General features: G+C 36.8%; 1 protein-coding gene across 1 annotated transcript in view; it reads left to right on the top strand.

Moving 5' to 3' along the window:
* ANKRD13C (ankyrin repeat domain 13C) overlaps positions 1-19,630 on the top strand; it is a 91,162-nt gene that overhangs the window by 12,357 nt on the left and 59,175 nt on the right. The window contains exon 2 of the mRNA XM_043876598.1: positions 18,053-18,094. Within this exon, the coding sequence (XP_043732533.1) occupies positions 18,053-18,094 (42 nt within the window). The remainder of the gene's footprint in view (positions 1-18,052; positions 18,095-19,630) is intronic.

The raw sequence follows: 19,630 nt of genomic DNA on the forward strand, positions 1-19,630 counted from the left end.
CTTAGTTTCATGATACATTTGGTCATGTGGTGTTGGGTAGAGAATGATGTTGATGATGAGTATTTTGCATTTTAAGCTATTGAAATCATAGTGTGACATATGGCATTCTCGATTGTAGGTAGTATGTATTTCTGCTCATGTTCCTGCCTGTGAAGTGAGAGGGATTGGATTGTTGAACTCAGAGTCATTTCTAGTTTATAAATCTTTTGAAATTATGATTACTTTGGACTTGTAATAGGAAGTTTCATTTGTACTTCAGTAGGTACTAAGGCTTTTACCTTTTCATCTTTATGTTCTTGGAGGATTTAAGAAGACAGTAATTATTTAGGTGCATAAATGCCTTGATTTCTTCACCTTTGTGCTCTGTCTAGACTCTTGTGGGTCCTCCTTAATTTGTGTAATTTTTTGAATAGTTACTATGTTTACATGCTACAAAATTGTAAAAAGATATACAAGGATATGATGTAAAAATAAAGTGTCTCTCCCACCTGTCTTTATCCACCCAGTTATCCTCTTTGCAGCAACTAGTGTTATCAGTTCCTTGTTTTCTTTTTCTGTTACCATTTAGAACATACAGTTCAGTTCAGTTCAGTCGCTCAGTCCTGTCTGACTCTTTGTGACCCCATGAACTGCAGCTCGCCAGGCCTCCCTGTCCATCACCAGCTCCCAGAGTTTACCCAAACTCACGTCCATTGAGTCGGCGATGCCATCCAACCATCTCATCATCTGTCGTCCCCTTCTTCTCCTGCCTTCAATCTTTCTCAACATTGGAACTTCTCCAGTGAGTCAGTTCTTTGCATCAGGTGGCCAAAGCATTGGAGCTTCAGCTTCAACATCAGTCCTTCCAATGAATATTCAGAGCTGATATCCTTCTTTGTCTCACCCCCTCTTTTTACCCACACATATCTAATTAGCAAGTTATTTTGAATCAGTCCACTTTCTGTCTCCGCTCCACTTAGACCAACCAATTTTTATTATCTTTTCCCGGGAATACTGTACCAGATCTGCAACTAGTCTCCCTATGTTCAAATTCCATTCTCTCTGGGGTAAGAAAAGTTATCTTAAAATGTAAGTTGTATCATGTCTTCTCCCCTTTCAAGATCCTTTAATGCCTTCTCCACTTCAAAATAAGCTCATATTTTTTTCAGTTCAGTTCAGTTTCTCAATCATGTCTGACTCTTTGCGATCCCATAAACCGCAGCACACCAGGCCTCCCTGTCCATCACCAGCTCCCGGAGTCCACCCAAACCCATGTCCATTGAGTCAGTGATGCCATCCAACCATCTCATCTGCTGTTGTCCCCTTCTTCTCCTGCCCTTAATCTTTCCCAGCATCAGGGCCTTTTACAATGAGTCAGCTCTTTGAATCAGGTGGCCAAAGTATTGGAGTTTCAGCTTCAACATCAGCCCTTCCAAAGAACACCCAGGACTGATCTTTAGGATGGACTGGTTGGATCTCCTTGCAGTCCAAGGGACTCTCAAGAGTCTTCTCCAACACCACAGTTCAAAAGCATCAATTTTTCGGCACTCAGCTTTCTTCACAGTCCAACTCTCACATCCACACATGACCACTGGGAAAACCATAGCCTCGACTAGACAGACCTTTGTTGACAAAGCAATGTCTCTGCTTTTTAATATGCTGTGTAGGTTGGTCATAACTTTCCTTCTAAGGAGTAAGCGTCTTTTAATTTCATGGCTGCAATCACCATCTGCAGTGATTTTGGAGCCCAGAAAAATAAAGTCAGCCACTGTTTCCACTGTTGCCCCATCTATTTCCCATGAAGTGACGGGACCAGATGCCATGATTTTAGTTTTCTGAATGTTGAGCTTTAAGCCAACTTTTTCCCTCTCCTCTTTCACTTTCATCAGAGGCTCTTTAGTTCTTCACTTTCTGTCATAAGGGTGGTGTCACCTGCATATCTGAGGTTATTGATATTTCTCCTGGCAACCTTGATTCCAGCTTGTGCTTCCTCCAGCCTAGCGTTTCTCATGATGTACTCTGCATATAAGTTAAATAAGTAGGGTGACAATACACAGCCTTGATGTACTCCTTTTCCTATTTGGAACCAACCAGTCTGTTGTTCCATGTCCAGTTCTAACTGTTGCTTCCTGACCTGCATACACATTTCTCAAGAGGCAGGTCAGGTGGTTTGGTATTCCCATCTCTTTCAGAATTTTCCACAGTTTATTGTGATCCACACAGTCAAAGGCTTTGGCATAGTCAATAAAGCAGAAATGGATGTTTTTCTGGAACTCTGTTGCTTTTCAGTGATCCAGCGGATGTTGGCAATTTGATCTCTGGTTCCTCTGCCTTTTCTAAAACCAGCTTGAACATCTGGAAGTTCACGGTTCACGTATTGCTGAAGCCTGGCTTGGAGAATTTTAAGCATTACTTTACTAGCGTGTGAGATGAGTGCAATCATAGTTAAAGAACCTTCATGATCTAGCCCCTTCTTACTTCCCTGATATAATCTTGGTCCAATCTTTCTTTTTTTTCTGTGTCTGGCCATACTTATTTTCTTTCACTTCTTGTATATGCTAGGTTATTTCTGGCTTCTGTCTAGAATGCATTTCTTCCCATTCTTTGACTTCTTATTTCTTACTTAGCTTTTAGATCTCATTTTAAATGTTATGTCTTTAGAGAGATTTTCCTAATTTAAGTATCAAAAAGTATGCTTCTCATTATTTTCAGTCTTAGCCTTTTGTTTTTCTCAATACTTAAAATCTGTTTTGTTTCATTTCATATTTCTCTTCCTTTTATAAATATAAACTCCATGAAGGCAAGAGTTTCTGGCTTATTAGCAGTTGAATCTCTAGTGTCTAGCACTATATGCCTAGTGCATAGTGATGCTCAGTAAATATTTATTGAATGAAAATGAATGGATTTTGCTTCTGGGTAAAATGTTAAAGAAATAACAGAACCTATGAACTCCTCTTCTAACTTTATATTAAGATACAATGGTGACTCTAGAATCAAGTAAACTAAATTATGAGAGAAATTTTTAATAACAGTAATGTAGTATGATTACATATAGAAATTATATTGATGAATGACAAGTGTTCTATCCTGGAAGCAATATAATGTGACACAAAACCCTTAATATTTAGAATATTGGTCTACAAACGTTTCATTAAAGAGCAAGATAAGTAAATATTATAGGCTTTGCAGACTATACCATTTGTTACATGAAAGTAGCCATAGATAATTCATAAACAATCAGCATGTGGCTGGGTTCCAGTAAAACTTTATTTACATCATGTCCCTGAATTAGAGGATAAAGAAGTTTCTAATACGGGAAACAGATGCCAGGAGTAAGTTTGTGCCAGAGCAAGCTTACCCTTTCTTCTTGCCTTCATTTATTGCTATCATTAAGATTCATAACAATCGAAAAAAATAAAGCTTTTTTACAATACCTTATTTTGAATAGAGAAATTCACACTGAAGAAGCAAGTGGGCAAGAAAGCTTATTTTAGTTGAGAGCTAGACTAACCTGGGTGATGGTTGTTAAGGTAAAATAAGTCTGGTAAAAAGACCTTTGTAAGGAAGACTTTTTCTTTTTATTATTTGACTGAATAAGTTTTAACCTAACCCCCACTTCCTTATCTCTTCTTTATTTATTTTTAAGCAGTCCTGTTCTGATATAATTCCTTTAGTGTACAATTGAACCATTTAAAATATACAAGTAAATGGTTTTTGGTAAATTCTAAGTTGTGCAGCTATCACCACAATCAATTTGAGAATATTTTTATCACCTTAAAAAGAAATCATGTATTTTTTACCTTTCAATGCTCCCCACTCAATTTCCTCCAGCCCTTGACAAATCACTAATCTACTGTCTCTTTAGATTTTATTATTCTAAACATTTCATATGAAAGAAGATGACACAATATGTGGTCTTTCACTTAGCACATTTTTTTTTTTTTAATTTGTCTTATAGCATGCATCAGTACTTGATTCCTTTTTATTAACAATTACAATTACATTGTATGGGTATTTCTCATTTTATTTATACTCATCAATTAATGCAATTTTGAGTTGTTTCTGCTTTTTGGTTATTTTGAGTAATGCTCACATGAGCACTTATATATATTTTGTGTGGAGGTGTTTTCATTTTCTTGGGTGTATACCTTTTGCTGGGTCGTGTGTTAAGGCTGTGTTTACCATTTTGAGGAACTGCCAAACTTTTTTCCAGAGTGGTTGCACTATTTCACTGGCCCAAGAACAGTGTTTGAAGATTTCAGTTTCTCCTCCTTGCCAACATTTGTTGTTACCTGTCTTTGGTCATAGGCATCCAAGTGAGCATAAAGTTGTATCTGCTTGTGGTTTTAATTTGTACTTCCTTAGTGGCTAATGATATTCAGCATATTTTCGTGTGCTTTTTGGCCATTTGTATATCTTCTTTGGAGAAATGGCTATTCATATATTCTCATTTTTAAATTGGGTTGTCTTTTTATTATTTAGTTTTAAGATTTCTTTATATATTCTGGATTCAAAACCCTTATCATATATATGATTTGCAGAATGTTTTCTTCCTTTGTGGGTTGTCTTTTCCTCTTCTTGATGGTATCTTTTATAACACAAAATGTTGTAATTTTGGTGAAATCCAATTTCTTTTCTATTTGCTGTGCTTTTGGTGTATCTTAGAAACCATTAACTAATTAAAGATCACAAAAATTTACTCCTTTGTTTTTTTCCCTAAGAATTTTAGAGTTTTAATCCTTACATTTAGGTCTGTGATCTTTTTTTAAGTTAATTTTTGATGGTATGATATATACTTCTGTCCTTATGCAAGTGAATACTATATTGATTATTGTGGTTTTGTTGTAAGTTTTGAAATTGGAAAGTATGAGTTCTCCAACTTTGTTGGTTTTTTCCCAAGATTGTTTTGAATATTTTGGGTCCTTTGAATTTTTGTATGAATTTTTGGATCATCTTGTCAATTTTTGACAAAAAACCAGCTGGGTTTTAATGGAGAGTGCTTTGAGTTTATGAACCAATTTAGGGAGCATTGTCATCTTAACAATATTTAATCCATGAATTTGGGGTATTTAGGTATTATTTAATTTTTTTCAATAGTATTTTCTAGTTTTTGGAGTAGAAGCCTTGTACCATTCTCCTCCTCTTTTGAGTTACATGCAGCAACTCCTCAATCCCTCAGCTGTTTGATTTCTTTGTATTATTTAGAATGTCATAGGAAAGTACTTTAATATCAGTTTGTTCTTTTAGCTTCAGTGTGTAGAGGAGTTTCTGCTGCTTTTTCTCTTGGACACTGAGAGAAAAGCAAGGGCAGTATGCTTGCCCTTTCCCATACTAGATCTGAATGAATCATTCCAGGATGGAAAAGCAGAAAAAAAAAAATCCATTTGAGAGTCTTTGAAAATGGTTATTATTAAAAAAGCATCAATATAAGTATCCTAAGTCTCTATTAAGAAATGTAAGAAATAGAAGTTTAGAAAATAATTGCCATGTAGTAACACATAAAGCAGTTTGTTTCTTTAAAACTGGTAAATCATGATGTGAAGAAAACAGTCCAAATTATCAAGATACTATGGAAATTTAAAAAAACATAGTCACTTCATTTAAAAATATCTAAATTGAATACAGTAAAAAAGGCTTGACCGTAAAGGAAATTAAATGCTGTACAAAACTAATTTGAAAACAAAGACTGTAGAGGAAATGGAGACAGATTAAAAGAATGAAGGATGAGTTAAATATGGAATATATATGTATAGATTTTGTGCTATGAATAATATGTATTTCCAGAGAATAAAACAGAAGAAATGGATCAGAGGCCATACCCAAAGCTATAAATAGAGAGGAAAAGAAGAAAACATTTTACGTCTGCAATGTTAAAACATACTTGATACACCATCTTATAACTGTAGGATTTTTTCTAGTCAAGTACTCACTTGTGAAAGCAACAGTAAAATCCTAAAAGATAGGCCAATCATCATATCATTCCTGAGAAATACTCAAAGAAGTATCCTACATCACAAGAGGTGAATTTATATGACAATTCCCAAAAAGGAGACGTGAGTCAGAAAAGGGCTGATAGTGAACATTAAAACAAGTTAAATATACCATAGATAAGTCTAACAAAAACTATAGCATATATGATTATAATCTTGAGAGCAAGTTTCTAAAAAAGAAAAACTTGTTTCAAATTTTGAGAGACATATAATCCATAACAGGTAAGGAAATGGCTCATAACCACTGAATAAATCAGTGAAGCAAAAATGGACCTAAAGGAGAAATAAAAGTACTGACCTCTTTACGACTGCATCAAAAAGAATAAAATACCTAGAAATAAGAGATGCTTCCTTGGTGCCTCAGACAGTAAAGACTCTTCCTGTGGTGCAGGAGACCTGGATTTGATCCCTGGGTCTAGAAGATGCCCTGGAGAAGGAAAATGGCAGCCTACTCCAGTGGACTTTCCTGGTACCTCAGTCAGTAAAAAATCTGCCCACAGTGTGAGAGACCCAGGTTCGATTCCTGGGTTGGGAACATCCTCTGGAGAAGGCAGTGGCAATCCACTCCAGTATTCTTTCCTGGAGAATTCCATGGCCAGAGGAGCCTGGCGGGCTACAGTCCATGGGGTTGGAAAGAATCGGACATGACTGAGTGACTAACACACACACACGCCTAGGAGTAAACCTCCCTAAGGAGGTAAAAGACCTGTACTCGGAAAACTATCAGACCCTGATGAAAGAAATTGAAGACTAAATACACAGACAGAAAGATATACCGTGTTCATGGTTTGGAAGAATTAATATTGTTAAAATGGCTGTACCACCCAAAGAAGCCTACAGATTTATTGCAATCCTTATCAAAACACCAAGGGTGTTTTCCATAGAACTAGAATGAATAATTCTAAAATTTGTATGGAAACACAAAAGACCCTGATTAGCAAAAGAAATCTTGAGAAAGAAGAACAGAACTGGAGGAATCAAGCTTCCTGACTTCAGACTACTATAAAACTACAGTAATCAAACAGTATGATATTGGCACAAAAAGAGACATTTAGATCAATGGAACAGAACAGAAGGCTCAGAAATAAACCCAGGTTGATCAATTAGTCTATGACAGAGGAGGCAAGAATACACAATGGAGAAAAGACAGTCTCTTTAATAAGTGATGCTGGGAAAACTGGCCAGCTTACATGTCAAAGAATGAGATTAGAACAGTTTCTGACACCGTATATTTACTAAAATAAACTCAAAATGAATTAAAGACCTAAATGTAAGACCAATACTTCCTAAAAGAAAACATAGGCAAAACACTCTTTGATGTAAATAGTAGCAATATTTTTTTGATACGTTGCCTAAGCAAAAAAAATAAAAATAAACAAACGGGACCTAATTAAACCAGAAAGCATTTGCATAGCAAAAGAAACCATTAACAAAATGAGAAGACTACCTGTGGAATGGGAGAAAATATTTGCACATGATCTGACCAACAAGGGGTTAATATCCAAAATACATAAACAGTTCATACAACTCAACATCAAAAAAGAAAAAAACCTAATTAAAAAGTGTGCAGAAGGTCTGCATAAACAGTTTTCCAAAGACATACAGATTTCTAAGAGGCATGTTAATTATCAGAGATATGCAAATTAAAATCACAATCATCTCACACTTGTCAGAATGGCTGTCATCAGAAAGAACACAAATAGTAAATCAACTGTACTCTAATAAAAATTAAAAGAACACAAATAACAGATGCTCACAAGGATATGGAGAAAAGGGAACCTACACTGTTGTTAGGAACCTACTGTGGCTGCTATGGAAAACAGTAAGGGGGTTTCTCAAAAAACTAAAAATAGAACCAGCAGTTTTACTCTTGGGTATTTATCTGAATGAAACTGTAAACACTTATTTGAAAAGATACATGCACCCCCAGTGTTCATATCTTTACAGTTGCCAAAATATGAAAGCAACCTAAGTGTCCATCAAATATGAATGGGTGAAGATGTGATTTATATACAATGGAATATTATTCAGTGATAAAAAAGTGAAATTTTGTTATTTGTAGCAACATGGATGAACTTGAAGTGAAATAAGTCAGAGACAAATACTGTATGGTATTACTTAAATGTGGATTCTAAAAAGTAAAATAGAACCAGTGAATATAACAAAAAATAAACAGTCGCAGATATAGAGAACAAGCTAATGGTTATCAGTAGGGAGAAGCAGAAGGAGATAAGAGGAGGGTAGCAGAATAAGAGATACAAACCACTATGTACAAAATAAATAAGCTATAAGGGTATATAATATAATACAGGCAATATAGCCTATACTTTGTAATAGCTATAAATGGAATATAACCTTTAAAATTGTGAATCACTGTGTTATACACCTGAAACTTACATACTATTGTATGTTAGCAGTTTTCTAATTGGGTATCAGACTAGTTGGGTTTGAGTCATGTGTCTTCCCTGGTTCATGGTCTTAAGGTATGACATTTGCTACTAAGAGAAAACAGTAGTGAAGAAATTCCAAAAATAGTAACTATGACATCTGGTAACTAAAGTGAAGAAAAGGACTTTCATACATACTTGGAGAATAGTGAAAATCGTGTTTTATTGTTGTGTTGGTGGTAAAGGAAAGAAAGCTATGAGTGTCAATTGCTGATAAAATTGAATTTGAGGTAAAGTGATTTGAAAGTGCTAAGAGAGTAATTCTATTTTGATAGAAGGCATGATCATTAGCACTCATAAAGTTATTGCGTCTTTATGCACTCATCAAAAAAGTATAAAAAATAGCAAAGTATTAATGAAGATAGAGAAAAGTTAACAAATAAAATCAAAGTAGGACTTCTGCCTCTATTGATGAGCTAGATAATTAGGACCAGTCTTCTTTAGAAGCAAATAAGAATAAAATCCCAGCAGAACTATTCAGATCCCTAAAGGACGATGCCATCAAGGTTTTGCATTCATTATGTCAGCAAATCTGGAAGACCCAGCAGTGGCCACAGGACTGGAAACGGTCACTCCTCATCCCAAGTCCCAAGAAGGGTAGTACCAATGAATGTGCTAACCATTGGACAGTCACACTTATCCCCCATGATAGTAAGGTCATGCTTAAAATATTGCATGCTAAGCTTCAGCATTATGTGAACCAACAACTTCCCTGTGTCCAGGCTGGGTTTAGAAAAGGGAGAGGAACTAGAGGTCAAATTGGCAAAATTTGCTGGATTATAGAGAAAGCAAGGGAATTTCAGAAAACATCTCTCTCTGTTTCACTGACTACGTTAAAGCCTTTGACTGTGGATCCTGACAAACTGGAAAGCCCTTAGAGAGATGAGAATACCAGACATCTTACCTGTCTCCTGAGAAACACATGTGCAGGTCAAGGAGCAACAGTTAGAACTCTGTATGGAACAACTGACTAGTTTAAGATCGAGAAAAGAGTATGACAGGGCTGTCTGCTGTCACCCTGTTTGTTTAACCTATACGCTGAGCACATGAGAAATGCTGGGCTGCATGAGTTAAAAGCTGGAATCAAGATAGGTGGGAGAAACATGAACAGTCTCATGTGTGAATGATTTGCTTTCTAATTGCAGAAAGCAAAGAGGAACTAAAGAGCCTCTTGATGAGGGTGAAGGAGAGTGAAAGAGCCGGCTTAACTAAATATTAAAAAAGCTAATATCATGGCATTCGGACCCATTACTGCATAGCAAATAGGGGAGAAGGTGGAAGTAGTGACAGATTTCCTCTTGGGTTCCAAAATCTCTGTGGACGGTGACTGCAGCCATGAACTCAGAAGATGATTGCTTCTGGGCAGGAAAGCGATGACAAACCTAGACAGTGTGTTGAAAAGCAAAGACATTACTCTGCCAACAAAGGTCCATATAGTCAAGGTTATGGTCTTCTCAGTGGTCACGTGTGATTGTGAGAGTTGTACGGTAAAGAAGACAGAGAATGCCAAAGAATTGATGCCATCGAACTGTGGTGCTGGGGAAGATTCCTGAAAGTCCCTTGGGCAGCAAGGAGATCAAACTAGTCAATCTTAAGGGAGATCAACCCTGAATAGTCATTGGAAGGACTGATGCTGAAGCTCCAGTATTTTGGTCATCTGATGCAAACAGATGACTGGAAAAGTTCGTGATGCTGGGAAAGATTGAGGGCAGGAGAAGAGGGTGTCAGAGGATGAGATGTCTGGATGGCATCACCAATGCAATGAACATGAACTTGGGCAAAGTCCGGGAGATGGTGAGGGACAGGGAGGCCTGGCATGCTGCAGTCCACGGGGTCACAAAGAATAGAACACAATCGGGTGACTGAACAACAACAACAAAGAATAAAATATTCTACTTTAAGGGCATTGAAGATCTAATGAGGTAGGAAGGAACCCTTGGTCCAAGATCTGGCAGAAGATGAAAACCCAAAGAAGGGAGCCTAACACTTGAGGTTATTTTTACCCTAAGTAGCTTTTGTGAATCCTGAAGAAGTGGTTAAGAGGCTGAGTGGTATTTTTGACAGTCTCAGTGAGCTAAGAGGACAAAAGATAGAGATTGGGCTTCCCTGGTGGCTTGGTGGTAAAGAATCTGCCTGCAGTGCAGGAGACCCGGGTTCAATCCCTGGATTGGGAAGGTCTGGAAAAGGAAATAGCTATTCACTCCAGTGTTCTTGCTTGGAGAATTACATGGACAGAGTAGCCTGGAGTGCTATAGTCCATGGGGTTGCAAAGAGCTGGACACGACTGAGTGACTAACACTTTCACTTTCAGGGCCTACCAGGTGTGGGGTATCTCTTAAACATGCTGGTCTTTGGGATGAAAACTTAAAGAGCTACAGCTTGGGAATAAGGGTCAGTTGCAGGTAAATCAGCTCTGATACAGGGTGAATCATACTTTGAGTCATGAGGGCCAGAAAAAAGTGTCAGTCCCTGGGTTAGTCTAGTACCCCCAGCCATATGGCAGAAGCAAATGAAAGTCTCTGAAGGATTTGTTTCTTAGGCTTCAAGATTTTTGCATAAGGAGTTAGTTAAATATCACATTCAACTTATAATTAAAGATGGCCAGCATTACAGGGAAACTGGACAACATGAATGAGAACCAAAGAGAAGCAATAAGAGAAACAATCATCAGAGCTTCATTTATTGTAATTATTATTAGATAGAGACTATTTTTTATTATTTGATAGAAGTATGGTTGATTTAGAATGTTATATTAGTTTCTGGTGTATTGCAAAGTGGTTCAATTGTTCATATGCATACTCTTCCAGATTTTTTCCATTATAGTTTACTATAAGATACTGAATATAGCTGTCTGTGCTATTTACAGTAGGACCTTGTTGTTTATCTGTTTTATGTATAGTAGTTTGTATGGACAGAGACTTTAAATGACAGTGTTTATGATTTTCTTGGAGGATGAGAGGGTTGAATATTTTAGTAGAGAATTGGGAACTATGAAAATTGAAATAAAATATCTGGAAAAGAACTAAGTAGAAATTCTTAAATGGAAATGTATAATCCTGAATTAAAAACTAAATAAATGTGCTTAATAACAGTTTAGATCCTAAAGAAGACCAAACTTATGATCTTGGAAATAAGTCAGAAGAAAATACAATGAAAAAGGGAAAGAAATTTTTTAAAAAATTAAAAAGATAAGAGCAGTTCTATGTTAATTGAACACCAGGAGAGAAGAGAGAGGATATGGGGCTAAACAAATATGTGAGGAGACAATTGCTGAGAATTTTCAAAAATTGATGAAAGATACCAATTCAGAGATTTAAGAGCCCAGTTCAGTTCAGTTCAGTCACTTAGTCATATCTGACTCTTTGTGACCCCATGGACTGCAGCATGCTAGGCTTCCCTGTACATCACCAGCTCCCAGAGCTTACTCAAACTCATGTCCTAGAGGCGGTGATGCCATCCAACCATCTCATCCTCTGTTGTCCCCTTCTCCTCCCGCCTTCAATCTTTCCCAGCCTCAGGGTCTTTTCCAGTGAGTCATTTCTTCGCATCAGGTGGCCAAAGTATTGGAGTGTCAGCTTCAGCATGAGTTCTTCCAATGAATATTCAGGACTGATCTCCTTTAGGATGGACTGGTTGGATCTCCTTGCAGTCCAAGGGACTCTCAAGAGTCTTCTCCAACACGACAGTTCAAAAGCATAAATTTTTCGGTGCTCAGCTTTCTTCACAGTCCAACTCTCACACCCATACATGACCACTGAAAAAACCATAGCCTTGACCAGACGGACCCTTGTTGACAAAGTAATGTCTCTGTTTTTTAATATGCTGTGTAGGTCGGTCATAACTTTCCTTCCAAGGAGTAAGCGTCTTTTAATTTCATGGCTGCGGTCACCATCTGCAGTGATTTTGGAGCCCAAAAATATAAAGTCTGACACTGTTTCCACTGTCTTCCCATCTATTCCCCATGAGGTGATGGGACCAGATGCCATGATCTTAGTTTTCTGAATGTTGATCTTTAAGCCAGCTTTTTCACTCTCCTCTTTCACTTTCATCAAGAGGCTTTTTAGTTCTTATTCATTTTCTGCCATAAGTGTGGTGTCTTCTGCATATCTTAGGTTATTGATATTTCTCCCAGCAATTTTGATTCCAGCTTGTGCTTCTTGCAGCCCAGCATTTCTCATGATGTACTCTGCATAAGTTAAATAAGCAGGGTGACAATATACAGCCTTGATGTACTCCTTTTCCTATTTGGAACCAACCAGTCTGTTGTTCCATGTCCAGTTCTAACTGTTGCTTCCTGACCTGCATACAGGTTTCTCAAGAGGCAGGTCAGGTGGTCTGGTATTCTCCTCTCTTTCAGAATTTTCCACAATTTATTGTGATTCACATAGTCAAAGGCTTTGGCATAGTCAATAAAGCAGAAATAGATGTTTTTCTGGAACTCTCTTGCCTTTTCAGTAATCCAGTGGATGTTGGCAATTTGATCTCTGGTTCTTCTGCCTTTTCTAAAACCAGCTTGAACATCTGGAAGTTCACGGTTCACGTATTGCTGAAGCCTGGCTTGGAGAATTTTAAGCATTACTTTACTAGCGTGTGAGATGAGTGCAATTGTGCAGTAGTTTGGACATTCTTTGGGATTGACTTTCTTTGGGATTGGAATGAAAACTGACCTTTTTCAGTCCTGTGGCCACTGCTGAGTTTTCCAAATTTGCTGGCATACTGAGTGCAGCACTTTCACAGCATCATCTTTCAGGATTTGAAATAGCTCAGCTGGTTATCGTTATCGTTACCATCTTTCTAAATTCCATATATATGCGTTAGTATGCTGTAATGTTCTTTATCTTTCTGGCTTACTTCACTCTGTATAAGGGGCTCCAGTTTCATCCATCTCATTAGGACTGGTTCAAATGAATTCTTTTTAACAGCTGAGTAATATTCCATGGTGTATATGTACCACAGCTTCCTTATCCATTCATCTGCTGATGGGCATCTAGGTTGCTTCCATGTCCTGGCTATTATAAACAGTGCTGCAATGAACATTGGGGTGCACGTGTCTCTTTCAGATCTGGTTTCCTCAGTGTGTATGCCCAGAAGTGGGATTGCTGGGTCATATGGCAGTTCTATTTCCAGTTTTTTAAGAAATCTCCACACTGTTTTCCATAGCGGCCGTACTAGCTTGCATTCCCACCAACAGTGTAAGAGGGTTCCCTTTTCTCCACACCCTCTCCAGCATTTATTGCTTGTAGACTTTTGGATAGCAGCCATCCTGACTGGCGTGTAATATGCAAAACAGAAAAAGAGACACAGAAATACAGAACAGACTATTGAACTCTGTGGGAGAATGTGAGGGTGGGATATTTCAAAAGAACAGCATGTATACTATCTATGGTGAAACAGATCCCCAGCCCAGGTGGGATGCATGAGACAAGTGCTCGGGCCTGGTGCACTGGGAAGACCCAGAGGAATCGGGTGGAGAGGGAGGTGGGAGGGGGAATCGGGATGGGGAATACGCGTAAATCTATGGCTGATTCATATCAATGTATGACAAAACCCACTGAAATGTTGTGAAGGAATTAGCCTCCAGCTAATAAAAAATTAAAAAAAAAAAAAAAAAGAAATAGCTCAGCTGGAATTCCATCACCTCCACTAGCTTTGTTCGTAGTGATGCTTCCTAAGGCCCACTTGACTTCACATTCCATGTAGCTACCATATAGGACAGTGCATGTCTAGGATAACCACTGTAAAAATAGTAAAATAAATATATACGTTCCATCCACAGACAGAAAACCAAAATGGAAATATGAAAATAGTCAATTTAGAAAAAGGTAGGAAGATGAGAAAAAGAAGTGTGGAACTGGCAAGACAAATGTTGAAAATATGGTAGAATGCACAATGCTGGATGGTAGAGTTATACTCCAGTAATATCCCTAGTATTGTTCAGCTGTAAAGAATTCGCCTGCCATGTGCGTAGACCTGGGCTCCATCTCTAGGTTGGGATGATGCACTGGAGAAGGGAACGGCTACCCACTCCAGTATTCTGGCCTGGAGAATTCCATGGACTCTATAGTTTGTGGGATGGCAAAGAGTTAGACACGACTGAACAACTTTCACTTCAGTATGATTAAGTATAATATATGAGACTGGATTAAATGCTCTAACAGTTAAATGATAAATACTACCTTACTGTATGAAAAAACACCCAGCTGCATACAGTTCGAACACATCTGAAGTACAACAACATATAAAAATTCAAAGTGAAAGGAGTGAAAAATATATTCCATGTAAATACCAGTCAAAAAATTGGTATAGTTGTGTTAACATCATGTGGTTGTAGTGTAGTCATGTCCAACTCTTGCACCCCATAGACCGTAGCCTCCCAGGCTCCTCTGTCCATGGAATTCTCCAGGCAAGGATACTGGAGTGGGTTGCCATGCCCTTCTCCAGGGGATCTTCCTGACCCAGGAATGAAACCTGAGTGGGTCACCATTAACATCATAGTAGAATTTAAAGCAGAAAATACCTGAGATAAAGAGAGGTGCTTCAAGATGAAAAAATCATTAATTGAACCAGGAAAGTATTCAAGGATTTGGTTTGTAATTAATTACATAGGCTGAAAATATACCAAGCAAAAATTGCTAGAAATAGAAGAAGATATAGAGATCTCCATTATAGTGGGAGATTTTAGCTTTCTTCTTTTTTTAACAATAAGCTGACAAGAAAACCAGTAAGGATACAAAAAATATGAATAACACAAACTGGACCTAGTATATTTATTTGAAATGTTGCACCCAAAACTCTCAGGTTACTTGTTGTTTTCAAACATACAGAAAACATTTACAAAATTGACTAAACTTAACCATAAAGCAACTTTCAACATGTTTCAGATTGAGATTATATTGAGTCTGTTCTCTGATCACCTTGCAATTAAACTAGAGATTAGTAATCAAAAGATAAAGATATTAGGAAATGGTGAAAAACCATGCATCTAAGAATCCATTTTGAGAAATTAGGAAAAGAACAACTTAATTTACTTAATTTCCCAATTTAAGTCTATTTTACCCAAATAACAGAATAAAAGAAGTAATAAAAGCAACAGTTATTTAGAACAGACGTTCAGTAGCAACATGCCAAAACTTTGTCCTTTAAAAAGGTGTGTAAAATTAACCTCAGACTGATCAAATAAGAAACACCAATAACAGATATGAATGAAAAGTGGGGCATCTGCATAAATTTTAATGTCATTGATAAATCACAGAAGGATATTTATGAACAAAATGTATGACAATAGATGACAATTTAGATGACATAGACAGAATCCTAGAAAAACATTGTCAAATTGTACACAAAAAGGAATTAGGAAACATCAGTACTCTTGTCATTATGAATCCATAATAAAAATGTTCACTCAAAGGAAATTCAAGGGCTAAATGGTTTTATAAGCATATTCTTATAAACATTTAGGAAAAATAATATGAAAACTTTTACAGTTACATTACCCAATTATGGAAATATTTGAGTGTGCAACCCTTGCCTAAGGTAATGCCTTTTGCATTTTAGTGATATTTTTAGGGTTTGTTGCTATCAGTCAGAGCTTTTTCTCATGCTTTCATTCACGAATGCTTACTGACTGTATTTTGAATGTTATATGTGTATTGGAAGCATTTTATATACATAAATGAACAAAATATGTATCTAGTTGCACTGAGGTTAATGTCTAATAAAGGGGACAGATGTTTCTACATAAAATAAAAAGTATAGTTTAGTGTGAAAAGTGCTTCAATAAAGAGGCATAGAGTGCTCTGGGAGCAGTGCAGAGGGACATCTGATTGTCTGGAGAAGGCTTCAGTGGATAGATGATGTTTGAGTTAAGCCCTAAAAGGTGAGTATTAACTTGCTAGGCCAATGGGGAGGAATATTTAGGAAGAATTAACAAAATGTGTGTAAAATATCAAGAATCTCGGCTATTGGAGAGTTTATTGCATGCAATTCAGATGAAATATGGGGTAAGAAAGAAAACAGAAGGAAGGAAGGTAAGGGCTTATCTCAAGAACCTTTTATGCCATGTTAAAGATAAACTGTGGACCACGGTCAAGCCTTTTAAGTGAAACTGCAACATGGTCAAGTTTTTGTTTTAAAATTATTTTTCCAGTTTAGAGAGGAGATTGAAACGGGAATTAGAAATGAAAGTCCAAAGTAAAGGCTTTGGGTTTGGCCTAGTGTTGAGCTGTTTATGGCATCAGTTTGTCAACAAGTTTTGTTTACTTTTTGTGACTGCTTTTTGGTTTTGATAGAGATTGTCATAGAATGTGAATGCAACACATGAAATTAGTTCAATATTTAGAAAAGATGGAAGACAATCTTATTGTAGACCAATCAGATTGGAAATTGATACTTGTATATGTAGATTTCTTTTTCTCTGGAGCTGATCAGAAACAACTGTTTATAATAACAAGGTACTGATTTTAGCAAAACAGAAAATGTATCTTCTACAGACCCACCTAGATTTAGCATACTGAGACAGAGGAAATTGTTTACCTTTGCAATATACTCTTTTTTTTTTTAATTGAAGTATAATTGATATACATTTTATTACTTTCAGGTATATAACCTAATGTTTTCGTGTTTGTATATAGTGAAATGATTACCACAAGAAGTCTGATTAATATACATCGCCATACATAGTTCAAAATATTTTTTTTCTTGTGATGATAGCTTTTAAGGTCTACGTTTAACAACTTTCAAATGCAGTATAATAGTAACCATGCCATATGTTACATCCCCATGACTTAATTTTTTAACTGAAAGTTTGTACCTTTTAATTCTCTTCACTCATTTCACCTGCTCTCCCACTCTTCACCTTTGTCAGTCACCAGTTTGTTCTGTGTGTGTGTGTGTGTGTGTGTGTGTATGTATACATACATATATATATATATGTATGCATGTATGTATGTATTTTTAAAAATTCCACATATAGGTGAGATTGTATGGTATTTGTCTCTATCTGACTTATTTCATTTAGCATAATGCCCGCACGGTCCATCTATGTTGCTGCAGATGGCAAGATTCCATTCTTTTTTTAATGGCCAAATAACATTCCATTGAATGTGTCATACATACAGACACACACACATTTTATCTGTTTGTTTGTCGATGGGCACCTAGGTTGCTTCCATATCTTGGCTATTGTAAATAATGCTGCAGTGAACATGGGGGTGAATATATTTTTTCCAGTTAGTGTTTTCATTTCTTTTATTTTTTTAAAACTTGAGGACAGGATTGAATCTTACTGAAATGAGCACGGATGAGTGTGTAGTAGGTATTTAAACTGTGTGCTGAATGAACAAAGGTAGATACAGAGAAATTAGCAGCAAAGGAATCTGACATCTATTTGAGGGGAAAGTCCCAAGAGCAAAATGGATATTTTTCATGGGAGGTGGGGGAAAGACAAGTAGGATATGCTGTGTTTAGAAACCATTGCGTCCTCTCACCTTGACTTTACCACACAAGCAGGATCACATTGTAGTCACATTATTTTTGCTTAAAATTTGTCAGTGAACTTTCTGAAGGAGCTGAAACCATTTAAAAATAATTTTCCCAGTGTTTTTATACTAATCTGATTTGTTTTTGTTTCTGTTTTAGGAAACACTCCTTTACATCTTGCTGTGATGTTAGGAAATAAAGGTTAGTAGATATTTTCTTTTTTTGTTGTTGTATAGTCATGTATAATCAGTTTTATTACTGCAGGGTGACTGCAGCCATGAAATTAAAAGACACTCCTTGGAAGGAAAGTTGTGAACAACTTAGACAGCATGTTAAAAAGCAGAGACATTACTTTGCCAGCAAAGGTCCGTCTAGTCAAGGCTACGGTTTTTCCAGTAGTCATGTATGAATGTGAAAGTTGGACTTTAAAGAAAGCTGAGCACCAAAGAATTGATGGCTTTTGAACTGTGGTGTTGGAGAAGACTCTTGAGAGTCCCTTGGACTGCAAGGAGATCCAACCAGTCCATCCTTAGGGAGATCAGTCCTGGGTGTTCATTGGAAGGACTGATGTTGAAGCTGAAACTCCAGTGCTTTGGCCACCTCATGCGAAGAGCTGACTCATTGGAAAAGGCCCTGATGCTGGGAGGGATTGAGGGCAGGAGAAGAAGGGGACGACAGAGGATGAGATGGCTGGATGGCATCACCGACTCAATGGAGATGAGTTTGAGTAAACTCCGGGAGTTGGCGATGGACAGGGGGGCCTGGTGTGCTGCAGTCCATGGGTCAAAAAGAGTCGTACACAACTGAGTGACTGAACTGAACTGAATCAGTTTTAAACTGACTTCATACTTGTATAGTCAGTTTTAAAATTTTAAGATGAGTTTTATGTTTTGAATTTTAAAACATTCACCTGATTATTTGATTTGCTAATTGAGTCTAGGATTCAGTATGTTACAAAACACAAATACTTTCTCATTTTTCATAGCACTTTTTTCAAAGAGTTAGTGGACGTCTTATACTAACCTTTATGCCTTTTGAAACTTTTTTTCTTGTTTGGTAATTTTTCAAGTAAGTATAATATCAGGAGACTCTTGTTTCCAAATATTAAGTTTTATTAATTATTATAATATTTTTAGTATTCATAGTTTTATAAGATTCTTTAATATGGACTATTTTTTTATAAACTCATAAGTCTAGGATTATTATGATAGATAATAACAAGTTAGTACTTGTTTATTCTTCAGAACAAAAAAACAGCTCATAGACAGATGGTTTAAAAAAATCTCCTTTTTTTAAAAAAAATTATTTATTTATTTGGCTGCACTGGGTCTTAGTTGCAGCACGTGAGATCTTAGTTCCCAGACCAGGGATGGAATTTCTGCCCTCTGCAGGGGGAGCATGGAGCCTTAGCCACTGGACCACCAGGGAAGTCCCAAAAGATCTACTTTTTAAGCCTATCCCTAGATGCCATAATTATCTGGATTCCCAGTTATCTTGAAAAGTGAGGATTCTAGGTAGCTGATTGGCAACCTTCTGAGTGCTCGATTTTAAAATTTTGGATGTGTTTGATAAAAATCTTTGGAAAGCATATACTGTTGAATTTTTAAACAAGATAATTTTTTAACACTTTTCTGATGTTCTAACCATATACATCTGTAATTGTTATATACTATAAAATAGCTGTTGCTGTGAAGTTTGATCTGAAAGATATTACTAGAACTTGCTTGTTGAAAAACA

The sequence above is a fragment of the Cervus elaphus genome, chromosome 20 (assembly GCF_910594005.1).
Source record: "Cervus elaphus chromosome 20, mCerEla1.1, whole genome shotgun sequence".
In the NCBI taxonomy this organism is placed as follows: Eukaryota; Metazoa; Chordata; class Mammalia; order Artiodactyla; family Cervidae; genus Cervus; species Cervus elaphus.